The sequence below is a fragment of the Chionomys nivalis genome, chromosome X, assembly GCF_950005125.1.
Source record: "Chionomys nivalis chromosome X, mChiNiv1.1, whole genome shotgun sequence".
Taxonomy (NCBI): Eukaryota; Metazoa; Chordata; class Mammalia; order Rodentia; family Cricetidae; genus Chionomys; species Chionomys nivalis.
The window spans coordinates 108214417-108242413 of NC_080112.1; the positions used below are offsets into that span (position 1 = coordinate 108214417).

The 27997-nt window shown below is 47.1% G+C and overlaps 1 protein-coding gene across 2 annotated transcripts; it reads right to left on the reverse strand.

Annotated features, from left to right (window-relative positions):
- Nucleotides 1–913: 913 nt before the first annotated feature.
- On the reverse strand, nucleotides 914–27997 carry Xpnpep2 (X-prolyl aminopeptidase 2). Of its 2 annotated transcripts, XM_057759871.1 has the most exons (21): nucleotides 27561–27997; nucleotides 24999–25072; nucleotides 22964–23074; nucleotides 21488–21551; nucleotides 20419–20523; nucleotides 20097–20174; nucleotides 18954–19100; nucleotides 15284–15385; nucleotides 14555–14636; nucleotides 14078–14273; nucleotides 13290–13379; nucleotides 12472–12581; nucleotides 11783–11860; nucleotides 10315–10386; nucleotides 8612–8672; nucleotides 7060–7129; nucleotides 6397–6501; nucleotides 5995–6054; nucleotides 5259–5335; nucleotides 2512–2601; nucleotides 914–1960 (listed from the first exon to the last, which is right to left on the reverse strand). In XM_057759871.1, the coding sequence occupies exons 1-21, from the start codon at nucleotides 27607–27609 to the stop codon at nucleotides 1766–1768; spliced, it is 2016 nt and encodes a 671-aa protein (XP_057615854.1). In that variant the 5' UTR covers nucleotides 27610–27997; the 3' UTR covers nucleotides 914–1765. The 2 variants fall into 2 exon arrangements, with proteins under 2 accessions (XP_057615854.1, XP_057615855.1); XM_057759872.1 differs by lacking the exon at nucleotides 2512–2601.

The following is a 27997-nucleotide window of genomic DNA, read 5'->3' on the forward strand; positions in this document are numbered from 1 at the left end:
TTTATAGGAGTTTCTAGGCTTAGGAGCTCTGATCCTCACACTTGTGTGGCAAGTGCTTTAAGCACTGAGACACCTCCCCGCCCTCCATACATCACTTTCACACTTGGAGACTTAGGTCTGGTTGGCCCAGCCCTGGCAAACTCTCAGCCTGTTGCCTTCGTCGAACACTGGGTCCATAGAACCTTGGTTCTCATCTTTAGTATGTTCCCTTGAGACAAAAGAGTTGCTCCAACTTTTATGGACTACACTTAAAAAGTTCTCAAGAGCCATAACCCCATCTCTGTCCCCTTCACCATGTCTCAGCAACCTTCATACAGGTTGGAGGTAGCTGGCTGGGCACAGAGCGCATGCATGTGAGCAGAAGCACGCACTCTCTCTCTCTCTCACACACACACACACACACACACACACACACACACACACACACACACTAGCACGCATGCTCACGAGCACATTCTCAAGGCCACGTGTTTCCCTACTGAGACTGTGAGAGCCTCGCGTCCCTGCCCCCACCTTAGCTTCTTCTCTTCCTCCCCCACCACAAAAGCCACAGGTACCAGCAGCCTCCTCCAATACAGCAACAGCAAACACAATGCAAAACCAGAGGCAGGCATCTTCGCAAAGTTGTTTTAAGCATCTAGCAGGATGTAAGCCCAGGTGGCTAACGGCTAGGGCCAGGCCAGAGAAGACACTGATGGCAGTGGCTTCAGTAAATGAGGCAGTGGCTGAGATGCTGGCTAAGAGGCTAGGCATAGTGCTGATGGCTAAAGGAACTGGAATGCCAGCCCATCTGGCCCCGCCATCTCCTAACCCCATCTCCTAACCAAGTGCTGAGTCTCTTCAGGCGGGCCACGCCTCCTGTTTATAAAATGGGGAAATCAGAGTCTGCCCACACAAGGTTAAGAGTGTTTCAAAGACATGGGAGGCTTTAATAGCATGGTCGTGGTGGTGACACCTTAGAAGATTAAAATGCCCACTTAGTGCCAGAGGTGTCTGGGATAGTGTGGCTGCCCAGGTTGATCCCCACATTACAGAGCACCTTTGCCCAGCTTCCTTACTTCACAAAGTCCTATCCCTTGCATCCCTATGTGGTCACTTGTCAAGGAGCACATTGGTGATTTAGGAGCTGTGGGTTCACATGTGGGGCAAGGAGTGATGCACGTTCCCAACTGAGGTCTCCAAGTCCAGGCCACGGATGACTTCCGCTTATCAGTTCTCCCCTGTGCTAGAGTGGCAGTCTGCAACCAGAACACCCAGCCACCTCCTTCTGTAGGTTTAGCAGGCAGCCGTGAGTCCTCCATATTAACTCTACAGACTCTAGCTAGGAGGCCACTTTCGGGCTGGAGGGAAAGAAAGGTGGCCAGAGGCACTCCTAAAAAGTCTAGAGTCAGTGTGGGTGGGAACAGCTCTGGCCCTCTCCAGCAGGTGGGGATAGGATGGTTCCCTCTGGGCCAGGGATCCCTGTAAATAGGGACATTAGTCTGTAGGGCCCTTGGCTTTGGGAGACAGGGACTCACTGTAGCAGGCTATGTGGGTCTTCTATCCTGGGGCCCAGGGGTGGGGAGTCCACGATGAGGCTTGCCCATCTGGGAGAAAGTAGAATGTGCTGCCAGGGGTTTGGCTCTGGAGAAAGCTTAGGATAGTGACTTCAAGGTGATGAGCCACAGGGGCTCTTGGGGCATGCATGGCACAGAGGGAGGATAGCTAAGCAAAAGCAAATGAATCCTAAACTTAAGCGTACAGTCGGCAGGAGAACTGAGGGCCTCTAGTTACTCCAGCTGAGGATGGCAAGAGTGGAGGCTACCCACAAAGAGGCCAAGGAGGTGGTATGAGGGGCCATGGCCGATAGGGGTTTTGTGTGCTCCTCCAGCCATGCAAGCTCCTCCAGCAGCTGGCGACGCTGCAGTTCTGGGCCAACCTTCTCGCGAATGGTCTGGTAATAGCGATTCAGGTACTGGAGCTGCAAAGGGAAGTGGGTTTGAGTTAAGCTACCAAGAGATGAGGCCTTGGTACCATCTGGTCCCCTGCTATGGTACCAGATGGACTAGGGTCCCAGCCACTTTTAGGCCTCTGCCATTTTTCTGAGGCTTTCCAGAGACTGTGCCCCATGGTGATTGCTTAATAGTACAGTGATGCTCATGGAGAGGAGGCTGCTGCCTGGCACAGGAGTAGAAAGGAAGGAGAGTAGTTATCCCCATTTTACAAACGAGGAGGCGGGGGCAGAGTGGTGAAGGAACTGCATATCATTCCATGCCTTTTTTGTGGCAGAGTTCAAAAGCCCAGTCCCAGGGTCCTTAGGGGTTTACTGAGTTGGGGCATGCTGATCTGACTAGAAGGTTCTAGAAGGTTTGGGATCTCTGACAAGCTGGGAAGATATGCCCCCAATGAGTACCTAAGGTGCCACAATGTGGATCTTCCTGGCGAAGGGCAGAAGTCCTTGGAGTAGGGAGAAGAGAGGCGAGAAAGGCCTAGACAGCTGCCTGAAGATCAAGCAGCACTAACGGCACTTACCTGCTCTGGGGATAGCAGGCTGACATCGATGAGGTTTCGGTCATAGGGTACAAAGGACACCACTTCAAAAGTCAGGTAGGCCCCTGGGTACTGAAAGTCCATAGAGAAGGTGAGCAAGCAAGAAAATGAGGATGCTTGAAAGACCGGCTGATGGCAGCAAGGAAACACTGCACTCAGAAGCCAGGAGCTGAACTGATCCTTGCCAATGTGGGACACTGTGGCTAGGTTTGAGCCTTGGCCAGTCCTCTTGTCCACTACTCAGCAGCCTGCTTCACTGCTTCCTCCCTGGTTCTTGAAATTTACATTAGACTCATGTCTGATTCTCAAACTGTGGCCATCACCAGTGTATAGGGAGCACATTAAATATTTGGGTTGCAAGGACAACTTCCAAGACCCACTGGAGGTAGAATCTCTAAGGGCCTTGGAACCTATGTTTAAATGCTTAAACAATCTACTAATGTTACTTGATATCTATCTACCTACCTCTTTCTCTCTCCTCCCATCTTTCTAGATAGGGTCTCCTCTTGCCTAGGCTGTCTTCAAACTCACTATGTAGTATAGCAGAATCTGACCTTGAACTTTTGATCCTCCTCCCTCTAACTCCTTAGTAGGATAGTAGGAACGTGCCAGCCAGAAGGTCCAATACATTTGGTACTGAGGATCAAACCCAGGACTATAACCGACTCACATCACAGTGCCCACAGATGCCAGAAGAGGGTATAAGAGCCCAAGGAACTAGAATCCCAGATGGTTATGAACGTCCATGTGGTTGCTGGGAACTGGACCTGGGCACTCTATAGTTGCAGCAAATACTCTTAACTGCTAAGTCATCTCTCCAGTTCTAAGATCTACTTCATTTAAAAAAATGGATGTATAAAAGTCTAAAGTATGGGGATATATCCTGATTTACTTAACCAGTCATGGCTTTGGGAGATATTTGCATTTTTTTTAATCTTTACTATCAATGCTACAAGTTGCTAACACTATGTAAATTTCTTAATGAACTTTTGGGACTATATATCTGGATGTTTCATATCTGGTGGAGGGACAGCTGGGACACAGGCACAGAAACCTTAATGGCCATTTTGACAGATATCATTGCACTATCTTCCATCAAGTTTGCACCAACATATACTTCTCTCAACAGAGAATGAGGAGTGTTCATCATACTACCTACTCACCAGTACTGGGTATTATCAAAGCCTCTAATTTCTACTATCCTGGTGACTGTATGTAACTGTATATGCAAGTTTTAAAGAGTCACACAAAGTGGATCCTACCATACAATACTTCTCTGTCCCTTCCTCCTCTTTTACTTAGTAGTAAACCCAGGGGAATGATATGCTGTTCTATTGCTGCTTTGATTTCTACACATTTAAGGATGCAGTTGGGCATCTTTCCGCACGCATTAGATTGTTGTTCGTTTTGGTGAAGTGTCTCTTCGTGTCCGTTGCCCTTGCCACCCAGTTTTGATCTTGTAGGAGTTCACAGTAAAATTAAGGATATTTATTCTTTCTTTGTTGCACATATTATACTCGAAACAGGACTTTTGATTTTGGTTATGCTATGATTTTCATACAGACATTTTCTATTTAACTTAGCTATGAACTGTTTCCCCCATCACTTCTGGGTCTTTTAAAGAAAGATCCTTTTCCACTCATGATTATAAATGAATTCACATAGGTTTTCTTCTGGGCCTTAGTGGTTCTATTGTTCACCATGAGACTTCAGTTCATCTGGCAGCAAGCGGGAGGAGGGAGTTGATCAAAGTACACGATACCCTCGATTTCATGCAATGACTGTATGATAACAAAACCTCTTTGGTCCATCTGGGGTTTTATTTGCTATAACCATGATGCCATTTTGTTTGCTCCCCACAATGATCAATCACTTATTCCCTTGCTTATTTGTGGAGTGATTTCTCTCTTCCCTCCCATGGTGAAGCACCATCTAATGCCCCATGTTTATGTGAATTAGAGGTTTATTTCTGGGCTGGCTGTTTTGTTTCATTATTCCTGCTGTCTGTTTCATCTCCAGTCCCAACTTGTTTTTGTTGCGTTGGTTTATGGTAGAATTGGACAGGGCTAGTTTGCCTTATTGCTCCTCAAGCTTTCAATTTTTCCCCTAGCTACCTAGCTATTTTGCATATTTATTTTCACAAATAAACTTTACTATCATTGGTGAAGTCACAAAACTATCCACTCAACACTGAAATTGAGGTTGTCTTGGATTTATAGATTAATTTAGGGAGAATGGTGTGTTCATAATATCAAGACTGCTCCCCAGAGAGCACCATTTACTTCAATCTTTTTTATGTCCCTTAGCAGAGTTTCTCTGGGTAAGTCTTTTAAAGTTTATATCCAGGTATTTCATCTTGTTGGTTGCTATAATATCAAATCCTTATTTCTAACAATCTCCCCTGGTGATTATTATGTGCACAGAGAACCAGTGATTTAGGACTGGGATACTGATGTGCTTAGTCTGGAGTGGGCCTGGCACTGATATCTAAAAAGACAAATAAATAAATAAACAAACAAACAAACAAATAAAAAATAAATAAAAAACCAGATTCCCAGATGATTCTAATGTGCAGCCTGAGAAATAGATTTATAGAATTCTTAAGGAGCCAAGAAAGACTTTAGATAAATTCATACTTGTACATCAAATGCCCTTCTCCTTTGGCCTTCCTTACTCCCATTCCTCCCAGAGACAAGCTGTCCATATGTGTCTGGCCCATGGCACTTTACCTTGGTCTTTGCTTCTACCACAAGGGCCACATCTTCAAGGCGGATTCCAAACTCCCCATCCTGGTAGTATCCAGGTTCTGAGAGAGACACACAGAGATGCTAATGACGTTAAACAATGGGTGAGAGGGATCCATGCCTGCACCAATTTTCAAGTAATTGCAGAGCCTGGCGGCCTGCTTGCTTGTGGCTTTGGCTCTGTCAGTCCCACAACTTGTTAGATGCTAGGCCTCAGATCATCTCAGGTATAACTTGGCCTCACCCTCCCTCCCTTGTCGTCTAACAGGAAAGACCAAAGATCCCACAGTGTGAACCATTGTCCTATTACTCCAGCACTTGATGGACAGCCCCATAGTCTGGGGGTGCGCCTGGAAACCATTTCTCAAGGACAAAAAGAGAATTATGAAAATCCAGGAGGGGTGGCACATGCTTGTAGTCCTAGTACTGGGAGAAGTGGAAATAAGAGATCAGGAACTTAAGACCAGCTTCGGCTATAGGATGAGTTCAGGAACAGCTTTGCATTGCATGAGATGGTCTAAACCAAGGGTATAGGCAGAGCAAGCTTGGAGTAAAGATGTGATAGCCATTTGGGTCTAGATTTAGGAAAGAAAGTAGTGATAGAGCTGGGGCTAAGCCTATACTTAGCGTGATCCCTAAAGATGGGTACATATGAAGTGCATTCCCCAAATTGCTTCACTCTGGGATGGGGTAGTGGGGAGGAAGGACTCAAGAACCGTACCAATGGAAGTGAACATGCCCTTGTTCATGGCGATGTTGCTTAGCTGGAATCCCACTGGCCCTGGGAAGGAAGATAGAAATACGGTTTCAGCTGTATGTGTCACCAGCTTGGAAGTGAGCAGGTGCTGGGGAGAACAGGTAACTGGAGGGAGGCTTCCTGGGTACATCTGGAAGGACTTGTCACATTTGGAACTGGCATCCTCCAGATATGCTTGGCCTTTTATTTCCCTGGGGTGTATGCCATTTAGTCAGCAGACCTTGGTTCTCTCTCTGGAATGCCCATAGGCAATATTCTTCATTTAGCCTTTGGAGCATCATTCCAACAAGGGTGACCTTTGGGTGGCTTGGAAGACTCTATCTCCTAGGAAATGGTCCAATGAAGTATAACTGAGAAGATACTTACACTCATGCACACAGAGGAAGTTTCCAATGCCATGACCTGTCCCATGACCATAATTGAGCCCGACTTCCCACAAGGCTTTTCGAGCTAAAACGTCCAACATTCTCCCTGAAAGAGAAAAGAGGTTGCTTCTGGACTATTGATTGGACCTTAGACTGTCCACTGTGGCCTTTCCTACTCAACTTCTAGGGTGGTACCTGAGGAAAAGGGCTCTGGAGAGGACACTGAGGTGGGATGGAGAAGGGCTGATGGATGAAGCCAGTGTCTCCGGAGCAGCCCAGCCTGACCCCTCACTATCTCTAGCACTCTGTACACTGGACTCATCACCTGGACTGATGAATCTACTGACATGTCTCCTCATGAGGTAGGCCTGAGCACTTATGACTTCCTCCAAGAACTGTATATGACTCCTGAAGCTCACACTGACCTCCCCTGCCTCTGAGTGACAGCACTGGATTAAGAGGCAGGAGGCCTGGGTACTAGACCCAGTGCTCCCACAAATCCTATGAAGGACCCTGGGCAAGTCACCTCTCTTGGCTAGATTTTCTCATTTATGTGAGAGGGATGGGGTATTCCATAGCCTCCCAGGAAGGATAACCATCTGAATTCCATAAACTCAGGGCCTGCCTGGAGGCTCTGGGGTCCAGTCTGGTTTCTGAAATCTACCTGATGTAGCAGCAGGAAAGATGATTCTGGACAGATCGATGTTTCCCATCAGCACACGTGTATATGCCTCCTGGTGAGGAGAGAGGAGAAAGAGATGCTGTGGAGGACGAGAGGAGGAGCCAGGGAGCTCCTAGCTGCTTGGTCTGGGAGCAGGTGAGAATGGAGGCCCAGGTCCAGGAACAGGAGACATTCTCTTATGTAGTCACCCAGATTTTGGAAGATGACCAAAAGGAAAGTGAGGGAAGAAGCTGTTCCCAAAGCTGGGGCCAACTCCATATGTTTCTCTTAGGCTGATGTACAGGGTCATTCCCATGTGCTGAAGACATGCTCAGAGAGGGAGTGACTGAGTGGGTGGCAGGCAGGTCTTTTTCATCAAGTCTGGAATTGTGCCTTGGCCACTCACAGACTCTCTTCTCTCTTCTTTCTTCTCTCTTCTCTCCTCTCTCTCTCTCTCTCTCTCTCTCTCTCTCTCTCTCTCTGTCTCTGTCTCTGTCTCTCTCTCTCCCTCCCTCCCTCCCCCCCTCCTCTCTTTTTAGGGTTTCTCTGTTCCTCTGTTCAGCTCTGGCTGTCCTGGAACTCGCTCTGTTGTCCAGGCTGGCCTTGAACTCAGAAATCTGTCTGCATCTGTCTCTGGAGTGCTGGGATCAAGGGCATGCACCATTGCGTCTGGCTCTCCCTCACCTCTTTGTACCTTGGTTTCCACATATTTAATAGTATGCTAATGGTACCTGGTTCCTGAAGCTGTAGGATGAAGGAGACTGACAATGAATATATGGCAATGGGCAAATGCTCAAGCGGTTAGCCTGGTTACTCCTGTATCTCTCACAGATACACTTTCAATTTTCTATGAAGCCAAGGTTGGCTTTGAACAGCCAATTTTTCCTGTCTCTCTACCTCCCCAGTATGTACCACCATGTCTTAGCAACTTTCTTTAGTCTTCGTAAGGCCTAAAGGTTGGGTTGGGCCTGATCATGTGACAGGGCAGGCTTCCTGTTGGGGGAGACAGATGGGCAATGGTGACCTGTTCTGGTCACTACTAGTGGCTATGTGGCCACTTCCTTTCCCCATACTCCCGCACTGGTTTGCCATCTAGGGCTCTGAAGAAGCAGCCTCCTCAATACACTAGCCGATGAGCTACTGGCGGCATGCACAACAGGCCTTTCTCCTCTCTGTTCCCAGCCTGCTGCCTGCAGGTGGGCAGCTCCCTGGCCCACCCGCCCTGGCTACTGTCCCAAGTTCCACTCCAGCTGTTTTCAGACCTGCTCTAGCTCCTCTGAGAGGTCCTCTGCCATTTTCCTCCATTAGAGATAGCTTTCCCGCCCTTTTGACCAACATCTGTGCACTCATGAATTAACATGACAAGAAGTTATGTATCGCCTGAGGACTTGGTGGTGGCCCCAGACTTTGCACCGGTTTTCCTGGAACTTGTTGTGTGACCTTGAACAAATTATGTAACCTCTCTGAGCCTCAGTTTTACTCCCTCAATTTGAAAGGGCTCTTGAAGTGATCACTTGGGGGAAACTGAAGAGAGAAATTGGGGTCCAGTACTTACCTTTTGGAAGGCAGTAGGGGTTCCCCAATGTACTGTTCTCGTGATATCTGTGGTCCCATCCCTGTGGAGAAAGGGAACTAACACGTCCGACTCTACTGTGCACCCATGAGGAGGGGCAAGGGTCGCGTGCTTCCTATGTAGTTTCTACTGTTTGTTTCTACTGGGGTTTGAGTGCTCGGGCTGGAATAGGACATGGTGGAAAGCAAAAGGAAGATAGAGAACCAGACTCGGTGGTACATGCTTGTAATCCCAGCATGCAGGAGGTTGAGGTTAGGAAGGTTGCGATGGAAAGTCAGCCTGGGTCACGCAGTAAGATCATGTTGGAAAGCAAGATGGCTGGCTGGAAGGGAGTGGGGAGGGAGGATAGGCACCACCATCAGAATCATAGCTCAGCATCCATGCACCATAGAGACTGAGCAGAGTTCTTAAGGTAAAAGATCTATGTTCTTTGTCGAGCTCTCTCTCTCTCTCTCTCTTTTTTTTTTTTTTTTACAAATTACAGATGGGGAGACTGAGGTTCAGAGAAGGGACATTATCCTAACACTCCCACGATCACTGCCATTTGTCATCTGTAGGACACTTCTGCCACTCTCCCGAGGACAGCTGAGCCGGTCTCCTTACTAAAGATGACCTCACTTTAAGTCATTAAGCTGTGAGACCATCTCCCTTTCCAAGATTTGGTAAAGTCAGACTGGAGAAAATGCTGACTCCTCCCAAGATGCTCTTTGCTATGAACATGGCTTGGAATTCCATAGAAGCGAAGCCTGAGCTAGCAGGTCCAACTCCCAATCACTAGTTGTAGTGCTTTCCCCAGGCTGCCACTAAGCATACCCATCCCAGGGCTCTGGGGTTTCTCGAGAGTAGGTCATGGGGCGTGGGGGAACTTCTTCCTCAGGAGAGAAGAGGAAGTGAGGTGACTATTTCCCTACCTTACCCTCTTCCGAGCATGCGCCAACCCAATACGCCCCCACAAATTTACTTCCTCTTTGCGGCCACCTCAAGTTCACACAGCATCAAACTAGAGATAAATACAGGCTGCTATGCTGAGCACATGGCGAGCTGGCTCCCCAAGAGCTGTGCGATAAACAAGAGCCTCCGTCCTTAGTGCATTCGTTCTTCCCACAAGATAGAAACCCAATGCAACCGAGTGCTTAGCCACACATTTTGAAGGGATACGTAGCTTATTCAGTATGACCATCACATCGAACTGTATAGGTCGACGATGGACAGGAGAATCACAGCTAAAGGGTTTACTTCTTTCATCGGCCTCCATCTCCAACCTCAGATGGCCACTCATGTTGCCACTGGGAATGGGATGGGGTCGATGGCCCTGATGCAGGCTGAGTCTCGGGCTTGCATGAGTGGGTGAGAAAATGGGTATTCATGTCCGTGCAGCCAGGCAGATATGCGTAACTAGTTTGCCGACTTGAAAAAAAAAAAAGGACTTAAGCAAGTAGAGTCTTTTGCTAATTCCCACACAGGTGCTGCATGAGCGCCCCCATTGTTCTGATCTCTGTGTATTTTCTCCTGTGCAGACACCCCCAGGGGGAATGTGAGGAGGTTGCTCAGGGCTCATTCTATTCAGGTCCGTGCTTTTAATCAAATGAAGACCTATGGCGCAGGAAAGCCAGCTTTAGGCAGCCCCCAGAAGCCCAGGATGTCTGAGTTGAGAGCTAGGCCAAGGTATAATGGAGTGTACGTACCAGTATTGCCCGCCGGAATCCACCAGATACATCTCATCTGAGGACAGCTTGCGGTGCAGTTCTTTGGTTGGGCTGGGGATGAGAATGAATACTGAGAGGGGAGAATCTGAACCCTGCACTGAACAAACGGTGAACGCGAGGATGGGGAATAAGGAGAAACAGAAGAACTCCTTCCCTACCTGGGAGCTAGCCTTCAGGCTCTCTGCTCTGGGGAAATAAATGTCTCCCAAGGGACCCCGGGAAAGCATTTGGCTCTGAATGCAACTGCTGTCCTCAACCACACTTATTTGTCCAGCATGTGGTCAGCAAGTCCTGGGTCCCCAGGGACGGGGAGCCAAGGGTCTCAGAGGCTATGTGCCTCAGCCATCTCTGTTAACAACAGAACAAGGCCAACAGAGGCAAGAGACTTGCAGAAGGCCCTCAGCAAAGCAGAGAGGTGCTGGGCCTGTGTTCTCTTTCTCTCTAACTTCTTGATGTATCCAAGAGGGCCCCAAGGAGCAAGGGCACAGGAAGAGCGGGAACTTCACAGATAGGGCTGGAGAGCGATATTTTAGAGGACCGAGGTATGCCTACTCTGCCATTCTCTGGCTTCAATGGGCAAAGCTTGGGAGACAGCAGCAGGGAAGGGAATTCACAGACACATTAGGTCTTTCTCTAGAGGGTATCTGACCCCTTTTCTGTCATGCCCAGGCCAACCTGATGCATCTGGTCGCCTTGGCCCTCCGTGCTCTAATCAGGCAGGCCTATCATGGTTTGCTTTCTATGGTTCCAAGTATCTGGACTCATTTAATCTTTTGGACTCACTATGGTTAGTGGAGGTTAAGTGGACAGGCCTTTTTCTGTGGGGTCTTATGCGGTGTTAATCATGGCTGCAATCAGAGAGGTCACCCAGGAGGATTATAAGTTCCTGGCCAGCCTGAGCTACAAAGCAAAACCCCCGCCTCCGGCTAGTTGTGGCAGCATACACCTGCAATCCAGCACTTAAAGAGACAGAGGCAGGAAGATCAGGCAGTAAGATCCAATCTTGACTACATAGAGAGTTTGAGGACAGCCTGGGCTACGTGAGACCTTGTCTCAAAACAAAAAGCAATAAAACTGTCTCAGGCAAAGTGATAACAGAAATAACTCAAGAAAGAAAGAAAGAAAGAAAGAAAGAAAGAAAGAAAGAAAGAAAGAAAGAAAGCTCCTAACAGCATCTACGCTTTCCTTAAACCTTAAAGACCTCAGAGCACCGGCCCTTTTCAAGTTCCAGCCTTTTAGGGACAAAAGTCACACTCCGGCCTTTTAAATTTAAGGAGATTCCGAACACGGAAGTAGTTCCTTCCTTGACCACCCACAGTTCTGAAGGCCCCAAACCCTAAATGTTGACCCAGAGGTCAGAGTACCTCCTTCCCACCCCAGTCTCTCTGTGCTCACAACCAGGAGCCCTGCTCACAAGTTCTCTAGAAAATTCTTTGTTCTCAAGTACCTGTAATGGGCCAGGGCAGCATTCAGGCCACTAGCAGAGATGGTTTCAAAGCTAGGTCCAGAGGAGAAGTTTTCATTCCTAGGCAGGGCAATGTGAAGAATGAGCAGAGAATGATCCTGGGACTAAGCTCTGGCTGGGATAGCTTATACAGCAAAAGAAGGCCCAGCTCCCTTCATCCCAGCCTGACTCTATCTGACTCCAAGCTCTGTCCTGTGACATGGAGAGAGCATTCAAGTGCAGGGAAGAGAAAAATCATGGATACCAATTCATGGCCCTCTGCCTCCATTTTACTTATGGAAGAGGTAGTTCCCTGTATCTGAAAAACATCCTATTCGTGTGCTATGTCTTGTACCTCAAACCTAGATGGTACCACAAGCTACCTCAGGAAGCCTTCTCCTTACTCAAAGCTCCCAAGAGTTCCAGCCCTGCCCCCTCCAGGCCAGCCTTTTCTAGGGAGAACAAGCTGCGTCTGAGGCAGTCGCTAGGGGGTGCTGTTGGGTTGTCCCGCTTCCAGCAGGGCTGGGGAATGTCTTCCAACACCCCCTGCACAACTCCCAGACCACCCACGAACCTGTCAATCTCACTTCCAAATACAAGCAGGATCTTTCTTCCTCCTAAGGGGACTAATTACTCTTCACTTCCCTACCCCCCCCCACCCGCGGTGCACCAAAAGATAATAAGTCCGGTACCGTCGTAAGTTATCAATGTATTCTGCCCCAGAAAATTCATCCACCGTGCCTTTGGGCACGTTCTTCTCCAACCAGACCAAGTACTGGATCACAACCACAGCATCCCGCACCTGAAGCAGGAAGCACAACAGTGGCTGAAGAGGGCCACAGTGGCTTTCTCCTCACTCAGGGAAGAAGATCAGATAGCTGCCTGAGGATTGAGGGCTTTAAAACAGGCCAATTTCACTGGCTACTGGATAGGGAAGGATTCTCATTAATGTTTATATCTAATCAAGAGTGTGCTCATGTTTTTAAAAGCGTTCTTATCTTTAGAAATACTTACCGAAGCGCTGACTGCCACAAAGATAGGATATGTGGGATTTGTTTTTAAAATAATCCAGCAGCAAGGGGTGGGAGGGGAGGGCCATGCACAGGATGGGGGTGTTTGCCGATGAAACAGCATTGGGCAGGACTTGATGGTTGTTGAAACTGGTTAATGGGGACTCTTAGGCTATTTTCTCTGCTGTAGTGTATGTTAAAATTTTTCCTTAAGAAAAATTCTTTCAAAATGAGGGCTTTGATCCTAATGTTAAGAACATTCTGAAAAGTGAGCTATCCTCTTGCCAGGCAGGAACTCATTACAGCTAGCACTAATTTAGCACAGGCAGTGTTCAAAGCAATGTGCGTCACCACATTTAATAGCAGCACATCTATATAGATATAAATATAGATATTTGTTGGGTGCTCCTCGCTTTCACTGATAGTCTTCTTCAGGCTTCTCTCTGGAAGGTTAACCCATCAGACAGACCTCCCACAAGGCCCATGCCATGGAGACTTACGTGACTGGCCTTCAGGAGGGCCTGCTCCTTGCTGTTCTTCACAGCCTTCACTCCCATTACTGGGGAGTACATGTTTATGATGACTTTCTCCTGTTGGAAGCAAGGACCAAAAGATGGACTAGAAGCACCACCTGGGATAAGCAGTATTTACGAAGGACAGAGAGGACCCAGCTGGGGCAAGCCTGTGAGACAAGCTGATCTCTTTCACGGCCTCGCCCTCTCCTTTGGCTACTTTGTGGATATGCAGGTCTTTCCTCATCTCTCACATGTAGGTTTCCCTGATGAATCCTGTCCTGGTACCAGCAGGCATGCTGCAGTCCAAAGGTTGTTCTAGCAGCGGAACTGCCTTGTATGTATCAGAGCGGTTACTAGATCCCAAGCATGTCCTATGTGAGTCCCGGACGTCACAAGTACTATCTCCTTGAACGCACACAACAACTCCGACAAGTGCTCAACTTCATGACTATTTTTAAAGAAACAGAGATCTAAGGTCTCGGCATGGCCGCTTAGGAAAAGAGCTCCGGGTAGTATCAAGTTCGGCTGACTCTAAAGCTTCTTCTAGATCAGGTTGGCCTTTGTCTAGCTTCTGCAGCTGTACAGGCTCTGTGGACAGACACCCCTGCCTCCTCACCGCCCTCCTCTTCCTCAGCCTTCTGTCAGTGAGGCCTACAAGGGTACGCTGCGCACATTTGCTGACTGGCTAGCTGGCCCAATGGCTGAGGGACCCTATTTTAAGTTGACAGTGGCCGTGCCTAGAGCAGAAGGAAGCCAGTGACTGGCAAACCTACCTTGGGTATGACTTCATAGAGCCCATAGTTGGTATAGCTGGTACTAATCAAGATCGTCACATTGCCCGAGGCATAGGCTTTCACACTGTCACGAACTTGACTGTAGTCCTCAAGCTGAACACACATGGAGGATATACAGTTTGTATTCAGGTATTGTAGGGTCTCGAGGCTAAGGCGACCCTTGTTGACAAACAACCTGGGTAGAGAAGGAAGATGGGGAGGGTCCTTAGTGCCTCCCTACCAAGGACAACACAAGGAACCAGAGGCATATATCAGCCCTTTGATTCCAAAGGTCCCAGGAAGTCAGCATAGGGAGCCCAAAGTCAAGGGGTTAAGAACAGCCCGTGGGAGGTCTCCCAAAGAAGTCTGCTGGGGCAGGTACCCAGGCTCATGAGCTCCTGAAGGTTGTGAGGCCAGAGGTATTGGATAGAGTGGAGGTTGGAGGAAATTCACAACAGAAAGTCGAGGAGAAGCTACCTGATAGACGAGTCCGTGAGCAGTGTGTAGGAGTAGAAGAAAGGGTTATAGGGGATGTCACTGCTACGAAGGTTGAAGAGCCCTGGAACAAAGAATTGATGGGACTTTTTGAGGCCATTCTTCATGGGGGCAGGCATTTCTGACAACTATGTTCCACTGTTTGCTTTGGCCACAAGATGTTTGTGGCATTTGCCTCTGGTTGCTTCTCAATCTTCTTAGAGATCTTTGAGATGCTGAAGAGAGCTATGGATTTCTCCCCCCATAAAATGTAGATAGGTGACATTCAGCAAACATTATTGGTACAACCTCCAAATGTGTGAAACCCAACCATAGGAACTGAGCAGAAGGCCCTCAGTCATGTGGGGACAGAGTAGGGTTACTCTGGCTGTCAAAGCTGGGATTTTGAGTGGCTCAGATGACAGCCAGGGCTGCTGGTGGCTTTGCAGGCTTTCTTCCCCCTAAGGAGACAGAATCACCATGTTGTTCTGCTCAGTCCATTTCTCGGGTGGCCCATGGGCTTGCCCCACATGCTTGGAGCTCCTTGGCCTCCTTATTCTGCAGCCCTGAGAAGCTGCTCCCTTCCCCCTCTGAGTTCCTATGGTCCATGACTGTGGAGCTCATATAGCAACTGGTGAATATGTTGCTGTTTCAGGAAGAGCTGTATGCTGCAAGGCCCAGGAGGATGCTTGTGACTACAGGACCCACTTGCACTCCTAAATCCTCACTCACAAGCTGTCTCATCAAGTGCTGATAGAAGGAGAGCAGTTGGAGCCTCGGTATGGTTCTTCATGAAGCTTCGGACAGTGGATACCTTTTCCTGCCAAGTGCTCCCTAGAAGCAAAGGAACCCAAAAAAAGTATGAGTGACACACCTTGTCTTTGGGACAGGGCTCTTGGGAAACACCCTAAAGGTAGTAGTTTTCCTTTTTTTCCCTTCTGGTGGAGGAGATGGAACCAATGGCCTTGAACATTGGGTCAGTTCTCAATGACTGAACTACTCCAGCTTGCTATGTTTCCAAAAGCAGTAGAATTCTATCTTCAAACAGCTGGATTATTAATGATGTGGACCTTGGACCCAGATGAGGCTCCAATAATTGTCCTGCTATTTAGTAGCTGGATGTGATCTTGGGCAAATTCCTTGACACCTCTGTGCCTCATTTTGCACATCTGTTAGGTGAGGGTATATTGTAACAGTAGTATCTACCTCAATTGGTTTGCTACAAAGATCAAGTGGATTGACATTTATAAAGCTGAAGAAGGGCATTAGCTAAGTCTGACACTGCTGTTTTGATCTGTCAATAAACATAAAGAAGGAACAGAAGAGCTGCTCTAGATAGGCAAAGGGAGAGAAGACTTCCCTGTGGCAACTCCAGCATTCAGGAAGTCATAGATACTGGACTAAATCCTTCTTGGGCATCGTTTGAATTCTTATAGGTACCATCTTCCAGATAAGAAAAGTGAGACTTCAGAGAGGTAAAGTCGCTTGCCCAGAGTTTCATTGCTGAAAGGGTGGAGCTGAGATTTGAACTCATGTCTCTGTGTTGGGGCTGGCCCACAGTCCTAATCTGAACAAATACTAAACTCTTCTATTAACATTTTCAGTCTTCTAAGTGGTCTTCAAAGTTTGTCCAGTACTATCCTTTCTAGAATGCATGTATCTGTCTGGGTTCCAGGAGTTCATTTTTCATCTCCTATGTCTGCCTTCTCCAAGGCACATAGAGTCTCTCTCTAGACAGTACTGGGGGAAAACTGGCAGAATGTCATAAGCATCAAGACTCCTGCTTGGGCCCAGACACAGACGTGATAACAGTGCTATTAAAAACTTTATGCAAATGGGTTAAACTAGAAGCAAAAACTTCGGGTATTTATACTTCTTAGGTTTGTTTTAGTCTGATAAAACAGACAAAAAATTTATCATTTTAGCCTCCATAAAGTACACAATTCAGCTGGCTTTCAGTCCACTCGCAGTATTGTGCAACCGTTGCCAGTATCTGATTCTCAAACATTCTCAGTATCCCCAAAGGAAACCTTGTACCCATTAAGGAGTCACTCCCCATTTCCTCTCCTTCCAGCCCCAGGAACTCTCTAGTCTGTTTTCTGTCTATGCTGGGTGTTTCATATGAATGGAATCATACAAGATGTGGCTCCTTTCACTTCAAATTATGATTAAAATTCATGAGCATTTCTTGGTATTGTGGCTCATGACTCTACTCCTAGCATTGGGAGGCTGAGACAGGAGCATCACTGTGAGTTTGAGGCCAGTTTAGGCAATAGAGTAAGTTTAACATCCGTCTGCAGAGTGAGACCCTGTCTCAAAAACAAAACAAAATAAAACCAAACACCCTTCCCCCAGCAACTTATAAATCACAAAAAGAAACATGTGTGGAAAAGATCCATTTTGAGAAAACAAAACCACATATAAATGGTCTGGTGTGTGAGCGGCTAGCTTTGCACGCGCCGCTCTTTGCCTTTGCCTCTCCACTGCACCTTTTAAATCCACACATGAGGAAAAAGCCCTCAGCCCTGTGGGGACAGAGTAGTGCCACTCTAGGTGTCAAAGCTGGGACTTTGAGTAACCCACAGGATAGTCAGGGCGGCTGTGTATGTGTATGGCTGTTTTGCCTGCATGTTGTCTGTGTATCACGTGCATACAGAGCTTGTGGGGTCCAGAAAAAGGTGTCAGAGTCCCTGGGACTGGAGTTACACAAGGTTGTGAGTTGCCTTGTGGGTGCCGGTATACAAATCCACATCTTCTAGAAAAAACAACCAGTACTCTTGCTGTTGAGCTCTCTTCAGGCATCACCCCATTTCTGCTCCCCCCCAAAAAAAAACTTTAAGAAAAACGGCCCATGATTTTCGTTGTTTATTTGGTAGTGGAAATGAGGAAAATACATTTTTGTCTAGGGGTCTTGAAACTTAACTCTGTTCTTTGGCTTCTGGGCTGAACTCTGACTCCAAGTAGCTTTTTCTTGAAGAGTTGTGATGCCTTAGCATCTCCTACCTTATGGGAGGTGACAAAATCCATGTGACTTCTGTTCCAATCCCTGGGAACCTTTTTTTCAAAGCCCTTTTATCCTCACGTTTCCCCGGCACCATAGTGGCCTTTGATGTCTGAGGAAGGTGAGTGGTTTTTATGATCAAATACTCATAGCTAGCCAGGCTCTTTCGGAACTAAGCCAGGGTATGCACAGAGATGATTCTGCCAGGTACATGGCAACACAGAAAGAAGTTGGACAGCGTTTCTGCTTGTTTCATCAGAGCCACGATTTTGAAATTCGCCTCCTGCTTTCCTGACTCCTCTCTAAATCAGAAGTAATATCTGGGATTGTATGTGGAAAGGGGGGGGTTCTCAGATTGCCCAATGTGACGAGAAATGCAACTCCACTGGCCCATTCAGAATTTCCAACGAGGAAAAAGTAGTTAGTGAGCAAGATTCTGATTCATAATCGGTCTCCTGGCCTTGGTCGGGATTTAGTTATTGCTTACAAAAATCATAACCCAAACTGATCTTTTATATCAGATTAAGATAGTGCCAATGAGGTCATAGTTACAGATGTGAGAATTTTCTGGGTCACTTAACCTTCTTTTGTGGTCCAGCCAAAACCTGAACCCTCTTCTGTGCTGCAGGCTGACATTGAACTTACTCATTGGTTTCTTCTGTCCAAGTCAGTCGTGTCCTAAATCTAAATTTCTCCTTAGAGTAGAACCAGAAGTAAAGGGCCAAATGACTCCATCAGTTCCCACTACCAGATAAACAACTAAAATCATGAGCCTTGTCTCTTAAGGAAGTTTTATTTTTTTTGGTGGGGGGGGCAGAGTGGGGTGATGGCTGAAGAGGGCCCAACAGTATGAGTACTGATTGTTCTCTCAAGGGGATGTGGATTCGATTTCTAGCACCACATGGCAATACACAACCATCTGTAACTCCAGTCCCAGGGACTCTGACACCCTTTTCTGGACCCCAAAGCTCTGTATGCACACGACACACAGATAACATGCAGGCATCTATACACATAAAAAAAAAATACTACTGATGTCTCAGAAAAAAAACAAATAAAAAACAAAACCTGAAACAATTTATTTTAAAAGAAAGGTATTTTTTTGTTGTCAAACTTTCTTCAACTCTTTCCTTTCCGCCCTTTCTGCCGCCTCTTTCTTCTAACCCTAATACTGCTCATTTCTGTGTTTTCTAAATATAGCATCAGCACCTTTGGACTTGGTGAGGAGAGAGACAAAGAAATTCTACATTTTAACCAAGTATCTCAGGTAGTTTGTCAACCATTACTTTGTTGCCTTGGTTACTGATATTTTCAGCAAAAAACACAGGCAGCAGCCCCGGGGACCCATGCTGGGAGGGACCTTTGTACAGTTGGGGAAGGACAATAGGCTTATGGAATCACCTGTAAATTCTTCTGGCAGGGCATAAATAGGTTGATTTGGCAATGGGGGCCTCTCTGACCCCCATGCCAGGTCCACAAGGTTGGTTGTAATGGAGACCAGGTGTCTTTTGGAGCCTTGGAGTTCCAGATCAAAATCCTGCCAGGAATCTGCAGAGACAGGAAGGTGTCACTAGCCCCTTGTCCATTCACAACTCAAGGAAAACTGATAGAAGCAAAGTCAATCCTGCAGCCTTGCCTTTGCTTAGCTCCTATGGCTCGAGCTCTCCAAAGCCTGTCCTAGGCTCTGGGTCCTCTGAAATGCATATCTCTTCTTCTCAGACGGTATCTTCCATCTGTCTCTTCCTGCTTCCCAAACCCAATTGTCCTGCTCCACCTCAATACTGTCCACTGTCAACTTGCTAATCTTGCCCTTCTCTGCCCCACTCCCAGTTCCAGCACTAGGGATCAAATCCAAGGCCTGTGGATGCTAGGCAATAACCCTAATCTGTGTGTGTGTGTGTTTTTTTAAAGAGTCAGTGACTGGGGACAGTCCCTGTGAGGTACCTGCCATTTTTATTAGGAATGAATGTCACCGTTCGGAGGAAGGGTAATGTTCGGCGCTTTGGATGGGCCAACAAAGAAGTTAGCTTGGATGTTTCGGTGCCTATTCAAGAAGTCTCTCTTTGATGGTACGGGCTGTCCAGCTGTCTGGGGCCCCAGAACTTGGGGAACTATTTTCTATGGAATCCTGTTTTTCTCAAAGGCCATCTCTACACTTTTTACCCTTCTAAACTACCTTCTAGAAAATGTTTTCTAAGAGATCCCAAATATCATAATTGGTAGAGTCCCAGGGATGATTCTGGGGTCAAGGAGATCCAGACATGTTTATTTACCCACTGGATTTTAATTATTCCAAGTCTTCTAGGTTGGCTTTCGGCACTCATTGCTTTCTTGGTAAAGCTCGTATTCATTCTTTTGGCATATTTTAATTACACAATGCATGAATATTTCTTTGTTGTAAAATATTTCTACAGGCACAACTTCAAGATACCTTGTGGCCATATTGCACCTCTTTCTAAGCAAATTTGTGTGTGTACCTCCCAGGAGACTGAGCCACCCTCCTTGGCAGCTCACACAAATCCAGAGACTGAGAGAAAAACTTACCAACAGACAAGAGGAAGGGGTCAAAGCCCACTCGCCCTTCAGCAGGGACTTCAGCAAGGACCCAGGAAGGAATGTTACCTACAAGATGGGAGGGAGCACAAAAGTCACTTCCCAGACCAGCATCAGACCCCATCACCAGGCTTCTGTCTGCGACAGTTCTGCCACATGCATTGTCTATATTTGCTCAAAGATCAGAGATTCCCTCGTCCTGCACTTCCCACAGGGACCAAGTATGAACTTGCAGACAGCCACTCACCTGTATTTTCCCCAAACCTAGTCTAGGGTCCAGGGCTCAGGGGACAAATCAATGTGGGCCTTCTACCTTCCCTATGGAGTTCCCAGTTGCAGTCCATCTGCCTCTCGGCCTGAGTCCAGTAGCGACTATCGGTCCAGAGTGCTGCCTTCCTCATGGTTACCACAGCAACACCTGCAGCAGAGTGGAGAAGTCTAGCAGTGAGGGCGAAGATGAAAGTGAGGGACGTGACTTTGTTGGGTGTGTAGTGTAGTACCGGCTCTGTCACAGGGACCTTTAGAATGAGCTTCTCTCCTCCACTGGGAGGAACAGAGATAGGAGATGTTCAAGAGACATGCTTGGGGGAAACCTACCGACAGAGCACTGCCGGCAAACCAGCTCTGGTTTGTGTTGTAGGCCCCTATAGAGGGCCTGTAAAACGTTGAGTAGGAAAAGAATTGGGTTGGCTTCTGCCCGCCCAATGGAGCTAAGGCTGCACATAGTGTTCTCCGGAAAGGTGGGGGCTGATAAAGACATCGGACTAGGTGCCTAACTGAGAGCTGGGGGGGGGGGCGGAGATGGGTACAGCTGTGGTAGAGAGAGTAAGGGCTCATAATGGGGGAGGCAGAGCACATTGAGGCTCAGGAAAGACTGTGTGAGGATTGACAAAGAAAACTGCCTTTAGTTAAGGGATCAGGATAGGAGGACCCTGCAGAACCCCAGACAAGACAGCATTAAGAACCTCCATATCTCTGTCTCATTTGGCCTCGTAGAGTGATGTTGTCTGAAAAAAAAACCTCCTATCAAGTAAAAACTTTATTCCAAATGAGTTATTATGTAAAAGGATGAGCAGGTTTCTTGTCAAGAGATGTGGAAGTAGCAATTGCTTCATAAGCCAGGTCCAAGGAGCCCGGCGGTGGGCCTGGCTGTGACAGAGGCAGCAGAACATAGAAGGAAGCCAGGAGGGCCAGCTCCTGTGCAGAAATGTGGCCACGGAGGTATCAGATATTTGACCTGGGAAACGTGCTGGGTTCATGAGGGAGAATGAGAATGAACACCAGCCTGTGGTCCTGGTCACTGAGGAACTGGCCTTACTAGGTCCCCTATGATCAGGTCAGGTCTAACAACAGAAATGACGAAAGTGGGCAACAGCTGTTACCTGCAGTCCCCGAGAAGCCTGAAATCCACGCTCGCCTCTCATCTTGTTTGCCAATATACTCGCTCTAGGAAGTCGACAACAGCATCATTAGCTTTCCTCGTGCCCAGCGGAAGGCCCCAACTGCATTGGGTTTTTCCCTGTCTTGCCACACCTGGCCCTTCTTCTAGGAAGCTTCTGTGACTCCTTCAGCATACCGTAAGCTTCCTCGCCTTTCAAAAAGTGTGTCTCTTGGGTTGTCAAGTCCACAGTGTGGCACTGAACTTGGTCACACCAGATTGTTCTACAAAATGTACGGCCATGATCATAATGCAAATTCAGTATGGTCTTGGGCCATGCCTCTTCAAATATCATGCCCTTCAAATATCATGTCTTCCTCCCGAGTCTATCACACTACATTGGGTACTTCATAAAGAACTTCTGCACCGGGCTTTATACACCATTGGCCAGTTAGACATCCATATCCATGAATTCTGCATCTGCAGCCTCTGCTAACCTTGGCCTTGGTGAAAAATATTGGAAAAATGGTACAGTATTTGGCATATGCTTTTATTGTCATTATTCCCTAAGGGGTAGCATTTATATAGCATTTGAATTATATTAGGTAAAGATGATTTAAAGCACACTGAAGGCTATGACTTTATTATATGCAAACACTATGTCATTTTATATAAGGGAGTTGAAACATTGTTCATTCCTTTGGACTGTGAATACCGGGAGATGACTTTGTTGCTTCTCATCCTTGAAGATACACCGTTGTTATTTTGGTTGAAAGAAGTTTGGATACTTAGTCAAACTTCTTAAGCATTCCCAGCAGGTCAGAAACTAATTGAAGCAGACACACTGACCTTGAACATGCCTTTTCTTCTAGCTGGCTGGTGAGGAGCTAGATGAGATAGAGGCAGGGCTACTGGTGGAAAAGGGTAGGCTGGGTAGGCTGCCCTGCTATTTGGGGAAAGTAGGTCATGTACAGACTGGCACCTTGGCTTCTGTTCTCTCCCCTTAGTCTTCTCTCCACGCTTGTATAGTCTAGCGCTCTGGGTCATTTCACTGCTCTAGCCAGCAGGGGCTAAGACAGCCTGGACCAGGAGGGAGCATAGAATTCTTCCATGCCCATTCTTTCTGGAGCTGTTATCTGGGAAGTGTCAAAATCTCTTCTGAAATTGTTTTAATTTTCAACACTTTGTGTGTGTGTGTGTGTGTGTGTGCATGCACACCATCTCCCTAGTCCCAAAGTTGTTTTTATAATGTCTTTTCTAGAGGCCCTGTCTTTCCTCCAATGGAGAGAGGTATATTCTTTCAGTTGACCTTAAACTAGTGTGAGCGAGCTTTCCAGTCTCAACCTTTTCACTGGGAAATGCTTTCTCCATCTTCAGCTTCCAACTCTTGCTAGCCTCTTGGTTGTGGCTTGTGCTTAGAGGCTTACAAGCCCAAGTCTGGGAGAAGGAGAGGGTAAAAGGGAACAGAGGTGGTTCTCACCATGTGTGCATCTGTGTCTGGGATGATGTAGGCAGAGAGATTCCAGGCCTGGATCTGCTGGCGGAGGGCCATGAGCCTCATTGTTGTGTTGACCGCACTAACTGGCAGGAACTGACCAATAACAGGAAGACATTGAAACATAGGCATTGCTTAAAGTAAATGACACCTAGGACTTTGCCTCTAAGGCAGTCCCCAGCTTCTCCTGAGGGTCCATTTAGGGGTATTTAGGCTATATTAAGTCTTGGAGTTACCAAGTAGTGGTGGTGCACGCCTTTAATCCTAGCTCTTGGGAGGCAGAGGCAGCTGCATCTCTGTGAGTTTGAGGCCAGCCTGGTCTACAGAGTGAGTTCCAATACAACCAGGGCTACACAGAGAAACACTGTCTTGAAAAACAAAAGCAACAACAAAAAACTAAACAAACAAACAACAAAAGGTCAGCCAGGTGTAGTGGCTGAGGCAGAGGCAGGTGGATCTCTATGAGTTCAAGCCAGCCTCTTGTACAGAGTAAGTACCAGGACAGCCAGGACGACAGTGAAATCCTTTCTCAAAACAAAAACAAAACCAGAGAGGGGATGGGGTGGCAGCTGTTAGTATTTGTTAGTCTACATTAAGAAGCCTAAGTTAAGTAGAGATGGAGGTATTGCAGAGCTTGCTGAAAGACCCTTCGTGACAATTAAGGGACCTAAATGTTCACTGGTTGCGTGGATGAAATCTATGGGGGTTTCATCCCTGGTCCCAGGACAGGCTATGGGCAATCCCTTTGGAAATATCTTGAGAGCCCAACTGCCAGATTTAGTGAAAAAAAGTACAGGCCACCTATCTGGTTAGGTTTGACTTTCAGTTAAGTAAGGGATCATACTTATATAACTATGTTCCACGCACCATTTGGAGCACACTTTAATACCAAAATATTATTTCCTGAAATTTAAATGATATCAAGTGTTCTGTTTTTCATCCACAACCCTACTTTTCTAGTAGTTACCCGTTGACCCCCAAATAGTACCCCTGCATTTGTGACATGTTCCAGAAAGATCCTCTTCAAACCAGATATTTCTTTAGAGGGCCTTTTGTCGTTCAAATGAAAACCATGTTTTTTTCTTGTTTGTTTTCTTTGCCTTCTCCTCAACAGGAGATCCAGATTTGTTTGAATATGAAAATGTTGTGGCTTGCTCATTCACTTGCTGGACCTTGTGGCCCTCTAAGTCGCTATTACATGCAGATGTTCTATGTTTCCCCTGTGGTTCAGACTACTACTGGAGCTTGCCCACTTCCTCACACTTTGGAACCCACGGCTGCCTGGAGTTCTTTATCCTCTGTTGTTGGAACAATCGCTTTAGAGGCCAGCCGTGAAGTTGGCCACTTTCTTCCCTTTGGCTTTCCTTGCCAACTTTGGCCTTCCTCTTTTGCTTTGTAGCTAGATCTTCTGGCTCCTTGGCTCCCTCCCTCCCTCCTTCTGTGCTTCCTTCTTCCCAGGTTCCCTCTAGAACAGCGGTTCTCAACCTGTGGGTCGTGACCATTGGAAAACATATTTCTGATGGTTTCAGGAGCCCTCAACCGAACATTTTTGTTGCTACTTTGTACCTGCAATTTTGCTACCGAGTGGTATCTCAGTCTCTAAGGACAACGGAAATATGTTTTTCAATGGTCGTGACCCTCAGGTTGAGAACCACTGGTCTAGAATTTCTATTTTTATTCCTTCCATTTCCTTCCTTGCTTCCGCCTAGCCTCAGTTAGAAGTCAGCTAGAGGTCTCTCGCACCATCCACCCTCTTTCCCTCCCTCCTCATGGAAGCTCCCCAGCCCCAGGCCAAGGCAGAAGCCGAAAAGCTGTGACAATCAGTGTGTCTGAGGAATGGAACACCCATATTGGGTATGTTAGATACCCAAGCCACTGCTGGTGGACTTTAATAAGAAACAGGGTCCCCAGAGAGCAAAACTCAGAAGAAAGCCTGTAGGAGAGGCCAGCAACTGGCCACTAGGGGATGGAGAAAAGGATGGGTGGGAGGGGTATGTGGGGGATGGGGCCAAGGCCTCACCGGAGGGTTGCTTGAACAGTTTCTCACATCTTCTCTTCCAAGGGATCCAGCTTGTGGGTAACTCCAGGCATATGCTAGGAAACAGGAGACAAACCTAGGGTTATTTGGGGACCAGAGAGCTCTCACAGAGAGGAGGGACATCTTCCCTCAGCCGGCACAACCTGTATCCCTTGAAATGCACTAGCATTAGACTAAAAATAATCACATTTCATGACAAATCAGGCTGAACTGGATGGCACCCTGGGTCATGCTCATTGACAAGTGATTGCCACTTTCGAATGGGTTTGTATTCATTACATCTTTTTTTCTTCTTCTAATCTAATTGTCTTTTCAGGGTCTAGTAAAGTGGAGCAACTGAATAAAGTGTAAAAATCAATTTTTTTTGAAATGCCATAGAGAGCCTTGATAAATAATCACCTCTGCTTTCATGTGTGTATGAGTATGATTTATTTAAACACAAGGGTCACTTGCACCCTTTCTTACAGTCCAAGGCACTGCTTACTATTCTAGGCTTCCATTAAACATAAGACAGCAATTCATCCTAGTCCAACATCATCACCTGGCGGGGAAAGGTGAAGCAGCATTTCAAGAACTCCTACTGTGTGCCAGATACAGAATTCAGTAATGTCCAGCTGAGCATAGCATTGTATGCCCATATTACCAATGCTGGGGAGCTAGAGGCAGGACTTCAAGACTACCTTTGGCTGTGTCGCAAGTTTGGAGGCAGCCCGAGCTACATGAGAACCACCTCAAAAGTTAATACAAAACAAAATAAAAAATGAGCTCAGCAATGTTTGTTTTTTCAGGACAGGGTTTCTCTGTGGAACAGTCCTGGCTGTCCTGGAACTCTCTTTGTAGACCGGGCTGGCCTTGAACTCACAGAAATCCACCTGTCTCTGCCTCCCAAGTGCTGGGATTAAAGGTGCGCACCACCACTCCCAGGTGCCACCTGAGTTTTTAAAGTACATTTCATGTTGGCATGTAACAAAAAATTGCCTAATGCTCTATTTCCCAGAATGACTTTTTATTGTCAATTGGTTACAACTGTATCTCCTTTGATAGTTGTGACATCCCTTTGAGAAATGTATGATTATACCTCTTCTATAATAGAAGAAGTCAAGGTCCAGGTACGTTTCATAATTTATCCAAGTTTTACCATAGTGAATCAGTGCTTAGATGGAGTTTTGAACCCAGGCCATCTAAGGAGGGGACAGAGGGTGGCATTGGCAGTTTGGCTCAGTGGTAAAGCATTTGCATACTTCAAAGAACTAAAAAAAAATCCCCACTTTTAGTTCTCAGCACCACCAAAGAAATAGGGGTTCCCGTCCCATCTTTTCACTAGGTCAGCATAGGAAATGGTAGCAAATTTGGTATGATCCTAAGAAAGCACCCCAATATTCACTTAACAAAAGGTTTTAAGTGCCTACTGTAAGCCAGGCACTGAGCTGTATCCCCTTAGCTCTGGGGCTATGTGAAGGAGGCCTGGGTTAGAGATCCTTCCTGATCTGAAAGTCTAGGGATCTCTTACACTTATTTCCCTCTTTCTCGGCACCTAGGGCACATATTTCCCTGAAGGTCGTGGAGGACTGAGTACAGGGAGTGGCTTCAGGAATGCCCTGCTTGAATGCCTTGGCCTCATAGACGCAAAGGAAATCTAAGAAATTAATCTAAGAAAACAAACCCCTACAAAATGGCAGCGCTGAAGGTGCCGACTTAGGAAGCGGGACCTAACCAATCCATGTTCCTCTGAACACCAAGATCTCCCTCCTCTCTCTGTTCTCTGGCACAGGGATGGTACCAAGGAGATCCTCATTCGCTGGATGCTGAACTAATGAGCAGGTACTGCTGACAGAGAATAAATAGGTTTCCCCAGGACAGGGATATCTTTGGGGAGCTGAACTGGGTACCAGATTGGAAACAAACAGGGCCCCATAGATGTGATGTAACATTCTCCTGTTGGTCTCTTTTCTCAACAAGACCTCAACACTGACCTTTTGTACCTGCCCTGTCCTACCAGGCCTTTTCTGTCTTAGAAAGAATTCTGCTAAATCAGTGTAGAGAGAACCTCCGCCCTTCAATATCTGATCACCTTCAAAAGTAGATCAGACACCTCATACACACACACCCATCATTGATACCTGATTACCCTGCCTTCAGCAAGAATCCTGTTAAGTCGGTTTAGCAAGAATTCTCCATCATTGGACCTTCAAGGATTCCTTTTAGTAACTTTCTGGGCAACAAGTCCTCCAGTGCTCTCGGGTTCTAAATCTCTAGCAGTCTGTGCTGTGTGCGCCCCACCTGTCTCCCTTCTGCACGGCCCTTACTGCAGTCATTTTTTTTTTAAAGTCATCAACCCAATGAGTGCCACAATAATTTTGTCATGGGGTGGAAAGGTACCAGCAAGACTTGATCCAAATCATGAAGGCTCTGCAGGGGGGGTCTTTTCTTCAAGACAGGGTGACAAAGAGAAAAGAGGTAACCTGAGTCCTAGCCTTCACTCCAAAGTTTGCTGAGGGGAGAAAGATCAGAGCTGCCTGCCAGGGGAGGCTGGGGTGCACATACCACAGAGGAGAACAAGCCAGGTGTAGCAGTGCCAGTGGGCTTGGGCCATTGGCTCTCCAGATGCTGATGATGAGTAGATCAAGGGACTGGGGAGAGGACTGGCTTGTTTTGTGGCCTCTTCCTCCTGGCCTTTCCTGGGCAGGAGCAGGCAAGGTTGACGGCTGTGTCCTGCTGCTGGATGAAGATCCTTCTCTAATCTTTTCTTTCAGAGGAGTCAGGGAAGCCGCAGAGGGCAGAGGCTGCCCAGGCAACCTGTGCTGGTTTCTTGTGGCTTGGAGTAGGGTGTGAGCCTGCCCCAGGGCAGAGTCCAAAGATCTCTGAGACTGAGGAGCTACAGCTGGTCTCAATAAACCAGCTTCCTCCAGCCCCCTCTTCAGTGGCCCTATCCCAGAAGTTCCTGAATTCTGCTCTCCACCCTCCAAGAAGCTGTTTTCCAT